Here is a 20663-nt window from a genome sequence, read left to right as displayed (position 1 = left end):
TTATGGGAGATAGTGGGTCATTTGCTAACAATATTAAACTATAAAACTTTCTGGTCCACAAAAAGGATTGGATTGGATTGAAAACGCTATAAGCACATAAAGAAAAAACAATCTATAAAATATTTCAAATCCCCCAGCTTTATTTTAGCTTTTTTAATAAACTTTAGACTAATAAAAAAATATTTTACTTCATTCCAGTAAGTTATATGATGTGGTAATGAATATATCAAGTAATAAATATATAATAAAATATAAAATAACTAAAGCAATGATTTTAGTCACCTGTATTTATTCCGTTGTAAATCTCAAGCCTGTCAAAGTCGCATGGGGATGTTTCTACTTGGAATTCAACAAATTCAAGAACTATCAATTGATGAACGGGTGCCTATTAATAGACAAAAAAACACAACTAAAATCATTGTTTTTAATTTTTGCCATAGTTAAACAAATCTTAATATATTGGTGTACTTTGATTTTACCTAAATACCTTCATTTTATGACATGCCAATTTTAACTTTTAGACTACTCTAAGGAAGTAAAACAAATTGTGTTTCTCTTCTTTGGCCACTTGGTTAAAACAATGTGGATACTGTTTGCTAACTGTTTAAACTCATCCTTTAATTCAATGGTTTAAAATTCTACTCTAGAAACCCATCTATCATATGGACCTTGAAGTGTTTCTTAAACTTTTACCAGTGACACCCCAACATAACACTAAATTCCCTTTAGCACCCAAAGCACCCCCTTCCTTAGTTTAGTCAGATGGGGGTCTGGTAGACCACACTTTTTCTCCTAGTAATAAGGTTGCAGGTAAAAATAAAGTTAAATGAAGAAAAGCAAATTAAGAAGGGGCAATGCTGATATGTCTATATATGTTTGTAATGGGCTTGTTTGATCATCTAAGATCATCCTCCTGTTCAGCAAGACATCTTGTAGATGGTCTGTTTTGTCACGCAATAATCATGAGAACAAGATAAGTCACTCTGAAATGATTTGACTGTTCAGATGTAAGAAATATTTAGACTCTAGAATCCTATTGGCAAAGATGTACTGAAAATTTTGAGATAAAAATATTTTGAATTCATCATTGCAGGGGCCTGTCAAAGCTCTTTATGAAAGGTGCTACCAAGGAGACGTCCTTTCATTTAATTTTTTAAAATTGCATTTTTATTTCATTAATACTAAAATACTTGGACTTATTGATGGTCCCGGGTTCAAACCCTGCCCACTCCCATCCCCCGTCATCCTGCGGGAGGTTTGGGGTAGTAAGTAAATTATCTTCAACTCTGAAGGAACATCCAAAAAATGTAAAACATATTACAAAAAAAAAATTTCTCATAACCGTAATGCATTGGAAACAATTTTATTAGAAATTAGATAATATTGGCTTAAATTTGATTTTTGTCTAGATCAAGATATATACTAATAAAGATTTACCTGAGCTGCATGATAATTTTACTGGTTGATAACTGGCTGAGCTACTTTCAATTTTTCAACATAAAAGTGACTATTGAGAAACCTAGATCTAGATCTATATTTATATTTTATAGTGTAAGCCTTACTCTTATATCAATTTTATATTATTTTTATAACAAAATAACATCTTGTGATTCAACTGTAATATGTGAGGCAGTCATATTTAGATCTATAATGAATTTATAAATAACAATTTATTAAATTTTATAATCTTACTTGGACATGATAAAAGCATGTGACATTGGCAGGATAAGTGAAAGGATAGTCTGGCGATGAAATCACACCTTCGCTTTGAACTGTTCTATTGCAACCAGCACTTTTTTTAGATTGTGGCGCTACTGCTTCTGTATGAAAGTTAACAATGAGGAAAGATTATATATCATAAAAAGATACTGAGGAGACAGGAGACTGTTCTTATGTAAATATGAATTATGTACAGGCACCCTGGGTAGAATCTAGATTTAGAATTTTATATTTAGACCTAGATGATATATAATATATATATAGAATATAGAATAGTTATAGCTAGTATAGATCCAGATAATCATTATTTTATCTTATAAAATAAAGATATTACTTTCAAAAAAGATGATTATGTCCTAGTCATTAAGGCACTTGGGTGGAAATGATCACTTGAGGAAGTGATTAGGCTAAATGAACTTTAACTTCTAAGGGAATGCGAGAGCTTTCCCATTGCACAGAGCGGAGTTGAAAGAGAGCTTCCACGCCCCTGTGAATAATCCATGCGCAGTTCCTCAAGGGACCGTTACACTAATGGCGAGTCCTGCATGGTTAGCTTGGTATAACATAGGAAAATGGCGGGGGTTCCCGGTGTGCTTGGCCTTTGGCCATGTATTCTAGCGCATGAGTGACAGATTCATTGGAAATAGCAATGCCTTACACAGGCATTGACTTGGATCTCTTCCAGACAGAACGGTTTGTTCAAGCAGGCTTACACACCTAGAGTTCGAAGAGCCAGGGTGTACCACTTCACTGGGTGATGCAAACTGCCTTAGGCCTTAGGGGTAGCCAGCTCCTGATTTTTCCTCAGGGTTGACTCCCGAAGCCTTTCACATGATTGATTGGGTATACATTGATTGGGAATATATACTTTTATTCTTTTATAGCCACTGCAAGTAGGCAGCAGAGATGAAGTTTGAATTCTGAGTTATCCAACTTATCCTAGATCTAGACTAGTCGACTAGTGACTAGTTCCTAGTCTAGTAGTATAGTACTAGTTACTTACTAGTAGTTCAAATAGTAGTAGTATAAATTATTATATACTAATATACTATACTATTAAATAGAATCTAGATTGACTAGATAGACTCTATAAATATAATCTAGTCTAGTTTTTTTCTAGTTAAATCTAGTAATACCTAGAACTTTAGTAGAACTATCTAGATCTAAATTAAATACAATATACATTAATTATTAATACCGTATAAAAGCCTAAATCCAGGATATGAAGCACTATGATCAGTGCGGAAATCAACAGTGATGACATTGTGTTGTGACAGGAAATCGACGTCTTGGTCGCCACAGTAACGAGCACGACCGAATTCGCCGTCTTCCCCATCTGCTATAGTAATGTAATCATATCTGTGAAGAGCCAAATAGATCTATCTACGTCTTTATTTCATAGGAAAAAATCAAATAATCTAGATATTTAAAAATATCCATTGTTTTATTTATAAATCTAGTATCTAGATTCTATTTATAATTTTAAAAAACTGTCGAATTGCTACTAGACTTAGACATAGAAGAACCATAGAACTATGGTTCACATTTTTGTTCATTTTTTCAGAAAATCGTGTGCCATGCCTGGTTTCCCATTACTTCAATGTTATTGTTAAGTGAAAACGCGTCAAAATTTTATGTATTTTTTTTATCTACTGGACGCATAATAACATTCTATACCTCATTGGAAAGCTCAGAACAAGATCTTTAATAATATATTATCCAAATTTAAAAAAAAAAAATTCACAAAATTTTGTCACATACCTACTATACTAATGGAACACCAGCTTCGAGTTTTTTACAAAGACAAAGAGAGTCGAAGAGCCCTAGATATAGATTTAGTGGATTAATTAGATCTATAGAAAACTACCTATATGGTAGATTCTTATAACTGAACACCGACTTTCGGGAACTAGGTCAATTTTTTATTTTATTTTTTTATTTGGTGAAGGTTTAACTTACAAAAAAACTGAAAGCAGATTCTTATTCTGCAATAGCTGTGTTCCTTTGTATTACCACCCATAGTCAAGATTTTATTTTAAAATAAATTAGGTCACTTCATGCTCCTATTTTGAACGCAGTGTTTGGGCTTTCTCCTTTAGTTGAACAGTGAGCACCGGTGTTGAACACCACTATGTAATTGCTAATAAATTATATCGGTGTTACTTAAAAATTATTTAGATTGTAGTAAAAGAAGTAGATTCAATTTTGCAATATGTATTTATAGTCTATTTCCTCATATACTCTCTCTATTTCTTAGATATATATATCGTGTATAGTTTATTTATTTAAATACCTATATAATCTATGTGTAGAAACAGACAGAAATAAATTTATATAGATTATAGAGCTATAAATTAATTATTTTAATTTAATAAACATGATATTTTCTACTAGGCTACTTGTATTTTCTCTCTGTCTTTCTTTTAACTCCCATCCAAGGACCCTCTTCTTGTTTTCATAATTTGGATGTTCGTTTTGTGACACCTTAACATCCCCTCCCTCCCATAGATGCTTATAATTCTTTTCATGACTCTCTCCCCCTTCCCTCCACTGCCTGTTGGATAGTTTGTGACACTACTCGCTGAGTGTATACCTCTCCTTACCGCCAGCTTATCTCGCGTGATCACATGCAGTGGGCATGGTCTCTGGCTTCAAATTAGCAGCCCACACTTTTTCTTTCATTCATAAGTTATATATTCTAGATATCTCTATCTAGGTCATGTTTATTCATTGAAAAAATCATAGATTTATTAATCCCAATAATATTTCTTAATACGATTTTGCTGTGTTCAAAAAGGAGAATGAGCTGAATTCATTATTATTTGTTTGGACACCCGGCCCCTTTTTAATTTTATTTAACAGCTAACGGTATAAATGTGATTGGAATGTCTTTCTAAAGATGTTTGGAAGCTTATTTTGATATGCCCATCAGCCTACGATCAAACAGGCTCATGATATAGCCTTCATCTCTTATATGGGTATGAATTGCCGGGGGAGGTTAAACAACAGCTTAACATACATGGTTACCGACAATCTAAATAACTGCCATTTGCTTTGGAAAAACGGAACAAAATTACCAGAACTTATCTAAAATTGGACATGCTCAGTCCCGAATCGTCGATTTTAGCTCCAAACATAAAAACAAATGAATTACAAACAAAAAAAAGCGACCCGTTTAGAAAGGAGAATCCGATGGGGTGTTCAAACTATAAGAGCCTCTAGATCTAGATGAGATTATTATAATTATGTCATATTTATGAATATAGTTATAGATCTATATCTAATATAAGTATAGCCAGTGCTTTTTTATTTTTAGTTAAAAAAAAAAAAAAAGGTGCCGGTACTCAATGATGGATTGCCTAACTTTTAACTACTAGATATAGATCTAATAAATAAAAAATAATAAGAAAAGTAAAAAATATTTCCCCACATTGAAGAAGGGTACCTGTGCGTACCCTCACCAAAAAGCACTGCCTATACTCCCTGTAGCCAATAAATTGGCTAGATTGTTTTTTTTTTTTTTTTTTTTTTGGATATAAACATTATAAAGAATATTGGGGGATATAACTGATTGGCGACCTATCTATGAATGTCAACTCGAGCTGATTCGAGTTTTATACAGATCTAAAGGGTATTTGATACACATTTGGAAACCAAAAGAAAATCTGCTGCCGAGGACAAATGCAGACGGCAAAAAGAAAATCGACCACCGGCGGATATAATAGTTATACTTGTCCTCGTTGTGGCAAAATACGTAGGTCACAGTTCGGGCTGCGTAGCCACGGGAAATAGATCTACTGCATAGACAGGACTTATTATTTGTATGAGCAGTTCAACGGCAGCACGGAAAGATTTTTCCAGATGCAGTTTGAATATGGGGAATAAGCAACAGAAAAGTAAATGAATAAACAAAGTCTCAAAATAAAGTTCATTTATTTTTTATTCAATTAAAAACAGAAAATTGTTTTACACAAAATATAAATAGGCGAAATATATATTGTTTCACGATTAAAAATACGAAGCAATCACAATGGCAATGTTTATTTTCTAGCAATACATCAAGCATTTCACATGAATGTTACAAATAAGATTCTCTTGCTTGTGTTTTCATAATTTTTTGAATGTGACCCCAATCAATAAATCCAGGATTAATAATTTCATAAAGCATGAGCTTAGGAATGAGCATATCATAGGTGGCATTGCTTCCATGACGATGTATCCACTTATATAGAAGTTCAGTATTTGTGTTAAATAGGCTGGCTTCACTCCATTTTTTTTCCACTCTTTCAATCTTATCTTTCTTAAACCCCAACATCAAGAAGACAATGGAACACATATCGGTCTTATTTCCCAGACAGTAGGAAAGAAATGCCGCTTCGGAACGTATGCGTTGTCTTCTCTGTTCTTCGGGCAGCCCATAATACCAATCAAAATCATGAACTCGACTTTCCTTTACATTTTTCGTCAGTCTTTCGAGATCAATATTTTCACAATATTTGGAAAATGTTTTCATAATAATTTGAATGCTTCCCCATTTAATAAATCCAGGTTTAATTTCTTCATACCTTAAGAGTTGATGAATGAGCAAATCATAGGTGGCATTGCTTTCGTGACGTTCTATCCACTGACATAGAAGTTCAGTATATGTGTTAAACGGGCTGGCTTTACTTCTGAAGTTTCTTTCCGCTATTTCAATATCACCTTTTTCAAAGCCAAGGATTAAGAAGAAATCGGCACACTTATTTCCCAGACAGCAGGAAAGTAATCCCGCTTCTTCGGAAGCTATAATCTGCGCCTTCTCTGCTCTGCGGTCATTAGGTTGAGTTGTCAGACGATTAGCCATGTTAACGTCTATTGCAACTCAATTATTAAATTTTTGGATAACAATTAAATAATGGTGGAAATGTATGCCAATATTTAAATAATTGTGAAATTTTTGCAAATATTCCCAATAATAATGCAACAAACTTTTTGTGTCAAATAGTAATCGATGAAAACGTGAACGACAACTCAATGAATATACTTGACTTTATTTAAATGGTTACAAATTTTTAGGTATTAATTGGAGTAGTCTCCCTTGAGTTTTATGTTTGTTATGATTTCAAATATTTAAATAATGGTGAAATGTAATTTTGGCTTTATTTTTTATCTATATAATTGTTTAAATATTTTTAAAATTTTAATTATTTGATTTCAGCCTTTTTCATTTTTAAATTTTACTAGAAAGAATGAGGGTAATATTCGTAACCATTATAATTAAAAATCATGGTTTTTAATATAGGGAACATACCCTTCTTAAGCTACTTTAAGCTTTCATTTTTATACATAGATTGTACATTATTATAATACGTTAGGTATATTTTATAATAAAACCAGTTTATTAAACAAAAAAGAATATAATATTGTTATAATGTATATGTAAATCATGTATTTTTTTTAAATATATTTATTTGTGCGTACAAAAATTAAAAAAAAAAACTTTTAAAGAGTGTGATAGTTAACTCTCTTAAATAAAACATTTTTTTTCTTGTTACCTCCCATTATAAACTATATTGTAATTTTTGGAATATCGATTCGAGAGACTTTTTTAAAAATACCTTTGACCAAGGTAACTAGTTTAATTTGAAAACTATTTTTAAAATAAAGTATTGCATGTCTTTATGAGTTTTTAGCGTTTTAATTCTAATGATGATTTCGGAGGCTGTGGAGGCACAAAATGAATGGTCAAATATTTTTTTAATCAACATTTTATTCATTGTATTGTGATTTTTTTTTCGACAAGGTAATTTTAAAAAAAAATCTACTACTACTTATCTAATCTCTTATAAGCTGTTAGTAGTATTTTTAAATATTCTTAAAATCCCAAAAATGTGTGAGTAAATAAAAAAAAAAGATACTTACAAACAATTGGTTTGGGACTCTAGAGAAAAATACTCTGATGTCACACTTATCCGATACCCGGGTCTGGCAGTAATTGTCCATTTGCAGTCCAGGTCAGCTGGGTACGGGTCAGGAAACAAAGGTGATTCAATGTTGCCTTGACCCGCCCGTAAGAGTTCACCACATACTAAGGGAACGAAACAATAAAAACTGTATTTTTTTTTTACAAACCTTATCTAAGGGGAATAACTCTGTATTTATAGCCCATAGAGGCTATGTACTGGCAAGAGAGACTTACAAAATTGCTCCCCTTTCACAGATGCTAGCCAACGGTGGCAACAAGTTAAGCTACCACACTAGACGCTTCACTCAGCCATTGGACAGACAGCAAGTCCTATGCAGTACCTCCTCGTGGTGGCAGATGGAAACTGAGGCTGCGAAGCCTCAGGCTAAACTGCAAGGGTCTCGGAGGAGGTTTGGCCCCAAGATGTGAGGCAGGCATGGCCCGTCGGCGTGCGGACACGCCCTGTTGCCCACTAACCAAACCCCTAGCTATGGGTCAATAGCCGCACTGCCTTGTGTGTGTGTCCCTGTAAGGTCTAAGGCTAAGGGAGTAAACCCTAACAGAAAATCCGGTCCTGGAGCCCCGTAGGCGGGGGGACAGTAGTAAGACTACTGCTCTCTGGCAAACTCCTGCAGCCACCTGTCCCCAAATTGTGATGGCTCGCCATCCCTTTGGACCCGGTCAGTATGGAAGAGAGGCGTGTGCTGACGTGTGGGCAGCCCAGCACTCGCAAATTTACCGCCCAGGCTTTCCCCCAGCACACAAGAAGTTGCAAAGGGAAAAGATCGTCTCTCGAGACGTAAAATGCCACAGATAGCCCATAGACATAAATAAATATAGCCCTATAATTATCGTTACTATTATATTATTATTAGGCCTATTAATAGCCCTATATATATCGGTCTTAATCGATATCAAACTAAATTAATTAATTACCACTATTTAAATATAACTGGTTAATTCCTTTTTATTGATTCATATTCTCTCTCTGACAAGGATAATCGGGCAAAGTTTCAACTTCGATAAAATAATGGAAACTGTGGATATATTATGGTGTACAAAACTTCTATAGACAGACTCTCTATATCAATACAATGTTTCTTTGTTGTACATGTCTTGGATGTTCCTTCAGAGTTGAAGATAATTTAGGCCTACTTCCTAGTCCAAACCTCCCGCAGGACCCTGGGGATGGCAGCGGGCAGCCGGGGAGGGTATGAACCCAGGACCGTCAAGAGTCCGAACGACAAGGCAGGCATCCAAGTTAATATAAGCTTTGTAAATAATAACAATAAAACTACGACGAGTGCAAACCATAAAATAGAGCTGGGCTTAGGCCTATGCTAAAATTAAGATCCTTTAATTGAAAACCAAAAATACGCGAATAAATTAATAATAGGTTCTGTCTTCGACTCCGAAGATTAGTGAGGAATGCAGTATTTCCCGTGGCTGCGCAGCCCCAGCTGTGACCTACATATTTTGCCACACCCAGGGCAAATAAATAAATATTAGTATTCCAAGACTCAACATTTTCTTTTTTTTTTTTTTAGAGTGATATAGAGATCATCATCATCATCATCATCATATAGAGATAGGCCTACCCTAAAAGTAAAAAATGTTTCCAAAAAAGATCGCGATATAATCGCCATGAAGTAGATCTAGATGTATACTATATATCTATGGCCTCCCTCAATAGCGAAGTGACAATGGATCATCTTATAGAAATTAAATGAGATGGCTGCAATGTATCAGCTATGATCGGTACGATGTCTCCCACACAGCAGTTTTCCATGCCCTGCTGGTGTGTATCCAATAGAACTGGCTTGTGCTGATACAGTTTGAGATCAACGGCGTCGAAGGCTCTGCAGGGTGTAGCACTGTGTGCTATAAACTGCCTACGGGTCGCCGGATTTTAACAGTAGTTAACAGTAATAAATAAAATCCTAAACTATAACTTACATATACATAAACACAACCTAATAAAATACTCAAAAGACACAAATATAATGCACATTTCTTATTCCAAACGCTAGAGCAAATACATAGAAGTGCTCATTTTTCTATAGTGCCATTAGAGCATGGAATGGGTTGCCTGAATCAGCCAGGAAAACCAACGACTTAGCAGAGTATCTGACTAATTTGCATGACTAGATTGACACATGATACGTAATTAGTTTTATCCTTTGACGTAGCGTCTGTAATTTATAGTAGGCTATAAGAGGTAAACCAATTAGGCCTACACAAACTCAAAGGCCTACTGAACCACATAATAATTTTAGCTTTTATATAGCGCTACTTTCATGCTTGTTGCATGCACAGAGCGCTATGGTCCAATCTCATTTTTGGACCAGTTGGGGGGGGGGGGAAGAAAAGGGGGTATCTGTGAGAAGGTTTTCCGTGCTTTTAGGTGCTTAGTAAACACAACTCTGCTCGAGTCGGGTGTCGAACCTCGAGGCCCCTTCATAGGTAGCCAAGTTCAAGCGTAGTTAGCCCCTCGACCACGCTTCCTACATGTGTCTTACGCTTCCCACGTGTGTCTTACGCTTCTCACGTGTGTCTTACGCTTCCTACATGTGTCTTACGCTTCCCACGTGTGTCTTACGCTTCCCACGTGTGTCTTTCGCTTCCCACGTGTCTTACGCTTCTCACATGTGTCTTACGCTTCCTAAATGTGTCTTACATATATTTTGTCACTTCTGGCGCCTTTCAATATTACATAATAGACTAATTAAGATCTAGTCGAACACGGGCCTGATTTATTGTTTTAAAGTTGTATTTTATTTTTTTATTTGTTTCACTTCCCTCGCTTAGAGATTCAGGATCTCTTCTACTTCTATTTTCTGTAAACCATAGAATCATCCTATTAACTCAGCCATTCAGCCTATCTCTTCTGTTTTCATTTTCTGTAAACCATAGAATCAACCTTTTAACTCAGCATATCTCTTCTGTTTCCATTTTCTGTAAAACATAGAATCAACATTTTAACTCAGCCTATCTCTTCTGTTTCCATTTTCTGTAAACCATAGAATCAACCTTTTAACTCAGCATATCTCTTCTGTTTCCATTTTCTGTAAACCATTGAATCAACCTTTTAACTCAGCCTATCTCTTCTGTTTCCATTTTCTGTAAACCATAGAATCAACCTTTTAACTCAGCATATCTCTTCTGTTTCCATTTTCTGTAAACCATTGAATCAACCTTTTAACTCAGCCTATCTCTTCTGTTTCCATTTTCTGTAAAACATAGAATCAACCTTTTAACTCAGCCTATCTCTTCTGTTTCCATTTTCTGTAAACCATTGAATCAACCTTTTAACTCAGCCTATCTCTTCTGTTTCCATTTTCTGTAAACCATAGAATCAACCTTTTAACTCAGCCTATCTCTTCTGTTTCCATTTTCTGTAAACCTTAGAATCAACCTTTTAACTCAGCCTATCTCTTCTGTTTCCATTTTCTGTAAACCTTAGAATCAACCTTTTAACTCAGCCTATATCTTCTGTTTCCATTTTCTGTAAACCATAGAATCAACCTTTTAACTCAGCCTATCTCTTCTGTTTCCATTTTCTGTAAACCATTGAATCAACCTTTTAACTCAGCCTATCTCTTCTGTTTTCATTTTCTGTAAACCATTGAATCAACCTTTTAACTAAGCCTATCTCTTCTGTTTCCATTTTCTGTAAACCATTGAATCAACCTTTTAACTCAGCCTATCTCTTCTGTTTCCATTTTCTGTAAACCATTGAATCAACCTTTTAACTCAGCCTATCTCTTCTGTTTCCATTTTCTGTAAACCATAGAATCAACCTTTTAACTCAGCCTATCTCTTCTGTTTCCATTTTCTGTAAAACATAGAATCAACCTTTTAACTCAGCCTATCTCTTCTGTTTCCATTTTCTGTAAACCATTGAATCAACCTTTTAACTCAGCCTATCTCTTCTGTTTCTATTTTCTGTAAACCATAGAATCAACCTTTTAACTCAGCCTATCTCTTCTGTTTCCATTTTCTGTAAACCTTAGAATCAACCTTTTAACTCAGCCTATCTCTTCTGTTTCCATTTTCTGTAAACCTTAGAATCAACCTTTTAACTCAGCCTATATCTTCTGTTTCCATTTTCTGTAAACCATAGAATCAACCTTTTAACTCAGCCTATATCTTCTGTTTCCATTTTCTGTAAAACATAGAATCAACCTTTCAACTCAGCCTATATCTTCTGTTTCCATCTTCTGTAAACCATAGAATCAACCTTTTAACTCAGCCTATATCTTCTGTTTCCATTTTCTGTAAAACATAGAATCAACCTTTTAACTCAGCCTATATCTTCTGTTTCCATCTTCTGTAAAACATAGAATCAACCTTTTAACTCAGCCTATCTCTTCTGTTTCCATCTTCTGTAAAACATAGAATCAACCTTTTAACTCAGCCTATATCTTCTGTTTCCATCTTCTGTAAACCATTGAATCAACCTTTTAACTCAGCCTATCTCTTCTGTTTCCATTTTCTGTAAACCTTAGAATCAACCTTTTAACTCAGCCTATATCTTCTGTTTCCATTTTCTGTAAACCTTAGAATCAACCTTTTAACTCAGCCTATCTCTTCTGTTTCCATTTTCTGTAAAACATAGAATCAACCTTTTAACTCGGTCTATATCTTCTGTTTCCATTTTCTGTAAACCATAGAATCAACCTTTTAACTCAGCCTATATCTTCTGTTTCCATCTTCTGTAAAACATAGAATCAACCTTTTAACTCAGCCTATATCTTCTGTTTCCATCTTCTGTAAAACATAGAATCAACCTTTTAACTCAGCCTATCTCTTCTGTTTCCATCTTCTGTAAAACATAGAATCAACCTTTTAACTCAGCCTATATCTTCTGTTTCCATCTTCTGTAAAACATAGAATCAACCTTTTAACTCAGCCTATATCTTCTGTTTCCATCTTCTGTAAAACATAGAATCAACCTTTTAACTCAGCCTATATCTTCTGTTTCCATCTTCTGTAAAACATAGAATCAACCTTTTAACTCAGCATATCTCTTCTGTTTCCATTTTCTGTAAAACATAGAATCAACCTTTTAACTCAGCCTATATCTTCTGTTTCCATCTTCTGTAAAACATAGAATCAACCTTTTAACTCAGCCTATCTCTTCTGTTTCCATCTTCTGTAAAACATAGAATCAACCTTTTAACTCAGCCTATATCTTCTGTTTCCATCTTCTGTAAAACATAGAATCAACCTTTTAACTCAGCCTATATCTTCTGTTTCCATCTTCTGTAAAACATAGAATCAACCTTTTAACTCAGCCTATATCTTCTGTTTCCATCTTCTGTAAAACATAGAATCAACCTTTTAACTCAGCCTATCTCTTCTGTTTCCATCTTCTGTAAAACATAGAATCAACCTTTTAACTCAGCCTATATCTTCTGTTTCCATCTTCTGTAAAACATAGAATCAACCTTTTAACTCAGCCTATATCTTCTGTTTCCATTTTCTGTAAACCTTAGAATCAACCTTTTAACTCAGCCTATCTCTTCTGTTTCCATTTTCTGTAAACCATTGAATCAACCTTTTAACTCAGCCTATCTCTTCTGTTTCCATTTTCTGTAAACCATTGAATCAACCTTTTAACTCAGCCTATCTCTTCTGTTTCCATTTTCTGTAAACCTTAGAATCAACCTTTTAACTCAGCCTATATCTTCTGTTTCCATTTTCTGTAAAACATTGAATCAACCTTTTAACTCAGCCTATCTCTTCTGTTTCCATCTTCTGTAAAACATAGAATCAACCTTTTAACTCAGCCTATCTCTTCTGTTTCCATTTTCTGTAAACCTTAGAATCAACCTTTTAACTCAGCCTATATCTTCTGTTTCCATCTTCTGTAAAACATAGAATCAACCTTTTAACTCAGCCTATATCTTCTGTTTCCATTTTCTGTAAACCATAGAATCAACCTTTTAACTCAGCCTATATCTTCTGTTTCCATCTTCTGTAAAACATAGAATCAACCTTTTAACTCGGCCTATGTAATGGTCTCGACCAATTTTTTTATACCTGCACTCATCCGATGCACGTTGACCTAATTATCAAACAGCTACATCATTACACATACACTGCTAACTTGACAGTTATAGAAATAATTTGTGAGAGTGTATGTTGAGACTTAGCAATCCTCCCTGGCTATGCTCATGGAATTAGGTAACTAGATTTAATTTAAAACTGAACCTCAAACTTTATTCTCCCTGTCTACGCTCATGGAATTAGGTAACTGTAGATTTAATTATTTTTTTTATTGTGGGAGGGGGTAAAATTAAACCTCCCTGGCTACGCTCATGGAGTTAGATAAATGAAGTTGTGATTTATCTTTTTTTTTTTTAATCAGAGTAGCCTACGTGGAGAAATTCGCTATAACTTTGTTAGTCTGGTGCTTGTTCGTATAGGCCTAGGCCTGTTTAGGCCTACTTTCTAAATGAATCCAAGCGACGATTAGGAAAAGAAATCAACATGTAAAGTATTTTATTTCGCGCGGGAGGGGGGGGCACCCGTTCCCAAGCTACGCTCATGATATACATAAAGGCCCCCACATGTTTTCTAGTTTGATAAACTGTTACAGTTACCCGGAAGCTGTTAGCGAGTAGGCCAAAAGTTTCACGCTTTGCCTCGGATATGTAAATCTGTAAGGGAGGGTGGGGTAGAGTAGATGGAGCAAAACATTTCAGCCCTCTAAGCGCTTTAAAGTCCTCTATATATCTTTTAACTCCTAAAGTAGATGAGGTATATCACTTTAATTAACAATAGTCAGTTGACTCACCTATATCCTGTGATGGGCTAGTATAAAATCCATCCACATAACATATGAAGGAACATAAATAAACATAACCCAGATAGTGCCAGGAAGTACACATTTTGTAAATAGTAAACGGCCCGCTGGTTCTCATTTAAAATCACTTTCTTACTGATTACTGTAAGACTCGTAGAATTCAACTTAGCATGAAACACAAGATGTACTTAATTAAGCCGTGTGAGTGTTGGGTCTAGTAACGCTTTAATTTGTCTAGTAAGCCAACCGCTATAGCCTATTATCACTTTTACCAATAGTCTAGAAACGATCTGTATGTCTCATACGATATATTGAGTCTAATAGCGTTCTTCACCTTCGCCCTATTCCTTAGTCTGTTTAACCTTTGGGGCACCACACTAGATCCGTTGACCCTTTTTCTCCATTCCTCTCCGTTTTTTTTTTTTTTTTTTTTTTTTTGCCTTCCATTCAATGACAGACCTGTTGATACTTTTATGTTTTCTACCCATCGCTTTCTCTGTCTGCCTCTTCTTCTTTTTTCCTGGTACTGTTCCCTGAAGGAAGGTCTCTGAGGACTTTGTGATGTGGCCACAGAGTTATACTGTTCAAGAGGGTGTACAACTATATTGACAGTAGTAGACCAACAAGACTGTAATATCCTACCTACTAAAGGGCAGATGATGTAAACAGTCTGTTACTGTGTCCCAACGGTTGACGAGGGTGTCATGTGGCCAGAACAACGACCAACCGCAACTACTGTCGATTACACATTAGAGGCGCCATAAAGATTCCGAAATAAAAAAAATCCCAGCCTTCACCAAGGTTTGAACCGAGGATCTCAGGTTCGGAAGTCAAGAGCTTTACCACTCAACCACCGCACCTCCATCCTACCTACTAAAGGGCATTAATTCCTAAGATTTTCGTACTGCTTTATAAATTACTATTCTTTAAGTCTAGTAGCCCTACTCTTTAATGTGTATAGTAGCCTACGCTTATTGGCGTAAAACCATTTGAATATATATATATATATACACCTATATATCTAGTAACGCTATATATCTAGTAACTTAGTAGTAACGCTATAGTAAACCATATTAGTCTAGTAACATCATATATGTCTAGTAACGCGATATATTGACCCTGGTATACCATTAGTCACTGATTAGTCAAGATCGACTACCTATATCTAGTACACTGCAACTCTGATTTTTTGTTACTAGATGGACTTGAGTGATTTATTTCGCAAGCAATCCTTAATGGTGGAAGGGCAGCAGTCACCTATCTTAAAACTCACCCCACATTGATCTCAGACAGACAGCATTCTACACCACTTTTAAGAAGAACATTAAGACCTATCTGTTTAAAACGTTTCTAGATTAACTGTCATTGTAGCTGTCGTGTCTGTGTTTGTAATGTTATTACAGCGCATTGAGCCTACATTTCGTTTGTTAACAGCGCTTTATAAATAAAATTATTATTAAAGACAATTTAGGCCTAAATGTATCATCCAATGATTCATTTTGTAACGTGTCTGTCTGTGGGCTATAACCTTGTCGGTTGACCTTGATCTTCTACTTCTGCATCGTTCTCATTTTTCATGTCGGAGGGTTCAGATCAGTAATCCTATATTTGAGATGAACTGCGCAGTTGTTTCCAGAACAGGCAGTTTTCCGTGTAGTTCTTCTTCTATAGGAGGGTTTTGGGGCCAGAGACCTGTTCGGGCCTCTTGATATAGTATGCAGCTTTGGAGGACATAGTCAGCATTTTCCGGTGTTGCTCCACAAGGGCGACTTCGATCAGTTGTCCAGCTTTTTTTTCTGCTTAAACGACAGTGAAAGGCGATTACATTATTTTGTTTGCTTTACGTGTCTCGGGTTTTTATCGAAGATTATAACATCCCTGTCCAGACCTCGCGATCGGAGGGGGTTGGCGGAAGGCTGGGTTCGAACCCGGGACCATCGAGACGATAGTCCAGTGCGCATACCATAAGACCAAGTAGCCATCCTGGTGTTTAATACACTCTCATAGCCTGTCCAGTTGACCTACATCTCTTTTTCTGAAGTATTTAGAAGGAAACGAGGATGCAGGTTTGACTGATAACACTGATACAGTTAGGACTGTAGATTTTTAAGCCTTTTATATTGGCTTTCTTCCCGAATTCGTGCTTCTTTCAAAGACGCTTGTGAGTTAGTTTCTATCAAGCTTATTTATTCATGATAAAATAGTCTGTATCCAAAGCTAAACTCGAAGCGTAGCCAAGTAAAAAAAAAAAAAACGTGATAGGTCTACTCTGTACTGTATGTCTTAAACTAAAGTCGCGTAGGACGTAATCATCTTTTTTGAAGTAACGTCTGTATTATATAAGATAAGATGACTAATGGGAAGACAGACCTAGATGGCACTATGTGGAGAGAGATGGTAACCAAGAAATTTAAGCTACGAACAGCGAAAAAGCACTGGCCTCGTCTCTGGAAGAAAAGCGCACCCAATTAAAAATGCCTCTCGTCAATAGGGCTCCACAGTCACACGAAAAAAATGTAAAAGATGAACCATAGTCGTTCTACGACTAAAGTAGACCAACATATGTCGCTAAGCTATCTCGAAGTGTGTCTATCAGTAAAAAAAAAACAAACACCAATTCCTGTTCACTCACTGAGATCCATTAAAAGAGGTTCTGTGTTTAGATAGTTTCAAAGAAGTGAGGTTTTACAGTGACATCCTGCTTTCAGTTTTGACGTCGAGAAATGAAGTCATATGATTGCAGATGATAAGGCTATCAACTCTTGCTACGCTCTGTCGTTAGGCCTACCGCGTCAAGTGTTCATTCAAGTTGTGTACTAACTAGATCTAAAAGGGAGGAAAATGCATCCACTTATTGACCAAGAGTTTGTCGCACTTGCGCGAAAGCCTAAACATAACTATTTAGCAACTTTACATAATGATAACAAAATATTAATGATAAAATGTTAATTGGGCCTAAAGCACTTATCTTGTCTTATAAATCACAGACGTTATTTCTAAAGAGAAGATAATTACTCCCTAGACGAATCCGTGTGTAATTCTAGTCATGCGTGATAATTTATCTTCTTATCCTATAAAATACAGACGTTACTTCCAAAAAAGAAGATGATTATGTCCTACGCGTCATGCATCTAGTCATACATGTTAACCAATGACTTAAATTAAATTCTGCCAGGTCACCGGTTTTCCTGTCTGGATCATGCAATTTAATGGTTAAACTCTGATAAGTCTTTAGTTTTCCTGGCTGATTCAGGCAACACATTCTATTCTCTAATGGCACTAGGGAAAAAGGAGCACTTGTAGGCTACGTATTATTTCTATCATATGGAATAAAAGATGTGTCTTTATCTTTGTTTCTTTCTGAATATTTAATTAGGTTTTTTTTTTTATATGTAGGAATTATGGACTAATAAGTTACCATTTCGTTGACCTGTCTTTTAAATTACAGGCCTACTTCACAAGAGAAGATAATTTCGTCCGTGTATCATCCTTGGCAAGCATTCTCACAAACATCTATTTCACTCAATGATTTTAGTTTCAAAGTCTGAAATTTCAATTTTCTCATAAAATGGATAGATGGGTAGTGATCTTAAAATTACCAGTGAGATGCAGTGAGATTCATAACAAACGAATATTCACATTTGACTAGAGTAACACCTTTAGTAAAATCACTAAAATTAGAAAGCCTTCAGGACAGAAGACTCAGAAGTAAAGTAGCAATTATACATAAAACACTGAACCATAATCTTCAAATACAAAAACAAAATTGAATAAAATACTCTGAAAGACACAAAGATAAAGGCACATTCCTCGTCCCATTTGCTATGATAAATTTGCACAAATACTCCTTCTTCCCTAGTGCTATTAGAGCATGGAAATATGGGTTGCCTGAGCTAGCCAGGAAAACCAGTGACTTGGCAGAATTTAAGTCATTGGTTAATATGCATGACTAAATGCATGACGCGTAGGACGTAATCATCTTCTTTTTTGAAGTAACGTCTGTATTATATAACATAAGATAAATTTACCTATGTTTATTACACCTATAGCCTGTTGCCATGTCACATGGCCTTTACGACGTGGCAACGAGCTATTGGTCTCCACTGCCCACATGTTGCGACGGTGCAAGTCAGTATTGAGGCCTTCTAGAAGGAATGGTCTCCCTTATGCACTCTTCCCTGTACAAACTAAAAAGATCAACTCTTATCTTATAAATTCATACTTAACTCTTTCTTTCCTAATTGACGCTACCATCGTTGATTTTACCTCATTAAATTAAATTAACATTTAATTTTATAAACTTTATTTTGTGTTATATACAAAAGCATGCGTTCCCCCCTCAATTCCATACCAAATAAAACATTTTTTTCAGATAACAAACGACAAAGTTATTGAAACTTAATCATAACAGGGGAGTGAAATAGTATTGAGCAAAATGAAGAATTCCGTCGAAAAAAAATTACGGAGAGAAAGAGTTAAGAAAAGAGACTGTTAGCACTGTTAGTATTTAGATTATAAATGAAGTTTGAAGCCTTTAGTGTTGGACCAAATAATGAATAGGCTTGACATGTAATATAGGCCTACTATAAAAGCAGCACTAAGGTACCAAGGTTATTGTGGGATATGGAGTTTTTGGCAAATAGGCACAATTTATGCCCTGCCTCATAGTGGCGCCCGGGTGGAAACGATCGTAGGAGGAAACGATTAGGCTAAAGGGTAGCAAAACTAGACTCCCGTGGGGGTGCCTAAGGGGGTGCGAGAGCATCCTCATTGCACTGCGCGGAGTTGTAAAAAAGCTCCCACAACCTTGTCACAATCCAGGCGCTGTTCCTCAAGGGGCCGTTTCATATTAAATGGCGTGTCCCGCACGGTTAGCCTGGTATAGAAAAGAAAAATGGCGGGGGTCTTAGTAGATCTCTACGCGGCCTTTTGCCGCGAGTCTGACCCACCCACCAGACAAAACAGTTTTCATACAGGCCGGTGAGAGGGAGCTCTTGTTCACTTTTGCTGGCCTAGAGTTCCACGAGCCGAAGGCTCAACTCTATAGCCTGACAGTTTAAGAAGAAGAAGAAGATGCCATGTGTTATTGTGGGATATGGGTTTTGGCAAATCGGCACAATTTATGCCAAACGTGGTATTGAGGGAAGAGAAAGGGGAGAAACTATGGCGAATCATAGATATATAAGCAATATATGCAATCGTCTGCAAAAAATCTGACTTTTTTTTTCCTGGACCAATGCAATTTGGTAGATCATTAATGTCAATTGGAAACAGTAGTATGGGCCTAAGACTGTTCCTTAAGATACGCTTGAGTGTACAATTAATTAAATAGTGCTGATTTTGGAGCCATTTATTATTACAGTTTATTCTCTTCCTATTTGAAAATCCAGAACCCATTGATGTAATGAACCATTAATGCCTAATGCTAGCAGTATATTATTAGGCCTATATGTTAGGTTTGTTTAGAGTATTAGGAATAATATTAACGAAATCAAGGCACTATATTAGAATCATGCTAATAGTAGACTAGAATGGTTAGGTCGTCAAAAGTCAGTAACATCTGTAAAATGTTTGTTTGTAAAATGTTTTACATGTTTCGGATGTTCCTTCAGAGTTGAAGATAGTTTACTTCCTAGTCCAAACCCCCGCAGGACGACGGGGGATGGGAGCGGGCAGGATTTGAACCCTCGACCATCGATAAATCCGAACGACAGTCCAGCGCGCAAACCGCACGACCAGGCAGCCATCTGATTGATGGATGGCCATATCACAAGCCACTTAAACGTGCCAGTTAGCAAAATATATTTACTTTGATTATCTTAAAATACAGACGTTACTTCAAAAAAATCTAGTGATGCACGTTAACCAATGACTTAAATTCTGCCAAGTCACTGGTTTTCCTGGCAACCCATTCTCTAATAGCACTAGAGAAGAAGGAGCATGTGTACAAATTTGTCCTATCATATATGGAACAAGGAATGTGCCTTTATCTTTGTGTCTTTCTGAGTATTTTATTAGATTTTGTTTTTGTATTTGAAGATCATGGATCAGTGTTTTATGTATAATTGCTACTTTACTTTTAAGTCTTCTATCCTGAAGACTTTCTAAATTTAGGTGTTATTCTAGTCAAATGTAAATATAAAAATCATAAGTCAGTAAACTGAAACTACCAAAATCACAAGTAGGCCT

The 20663-nt window shown here is 35.8% G+C and overlaps 1 protein-coding gene across 2 annotated transcripts in view; it reads right to left on the bottom strand.

Moving 5' to 3' along the window:
- Positions 1-14625, bottom strand: part of LOC106071829 (uncharacterized) — a 60254-nt gene extending 45629 nt beyond the window's left edge. Inside the window, exons 1-5 of one of the 2 annotated variants that reach the window (XM_056025604.1) lie at positions 14466-14625; positions 7621-7786; positions 2918-3078; positions 1693-1820; positions 283-385 (exon numbers count right to left, since the gene is read on the bottom strand). In XM_056025604.1, the coding sequence (XP_055881579.1) occupies positions 283-385; positions 1693-1820; positions 2918-3078; positions 7621-7786; positions 14466-14592 (685 nt within the window). In that variant the 5' untranslated portion in view covers positions 14593-14625. The remainder of the gene's footprint in view (positions 1-282; positions 386-1692; positions 1821-2917; positions 3079-7620; positions 7787-14465) is intronic. The other variant, XM_056025605.1, reaches the window with a different exon arrangement.
- Between the last annotated feature and the right edge of the window lie 6038 nt (positions 14626-20663).

Source organism: Biomphalaria glabrata, chromosome 4 (genome assembly GCF_947242115.1).
Source record: "Biomphalaria glabrata chromosome 4, xgBioGlab47.1, whole genome shotgun sequence".
NCBI classification, from domain to species: domain Eukaryota; kingdom Metazoa; phylum Mollusca; class Gastropoda; family Planorbidae; genus Biomphalaria; species Biomphalaria glabrata.
Note: the sequence above shows the minus strand (reverse complement) of the source record. Positions and strands in the feature narration are given on the sequence as shown.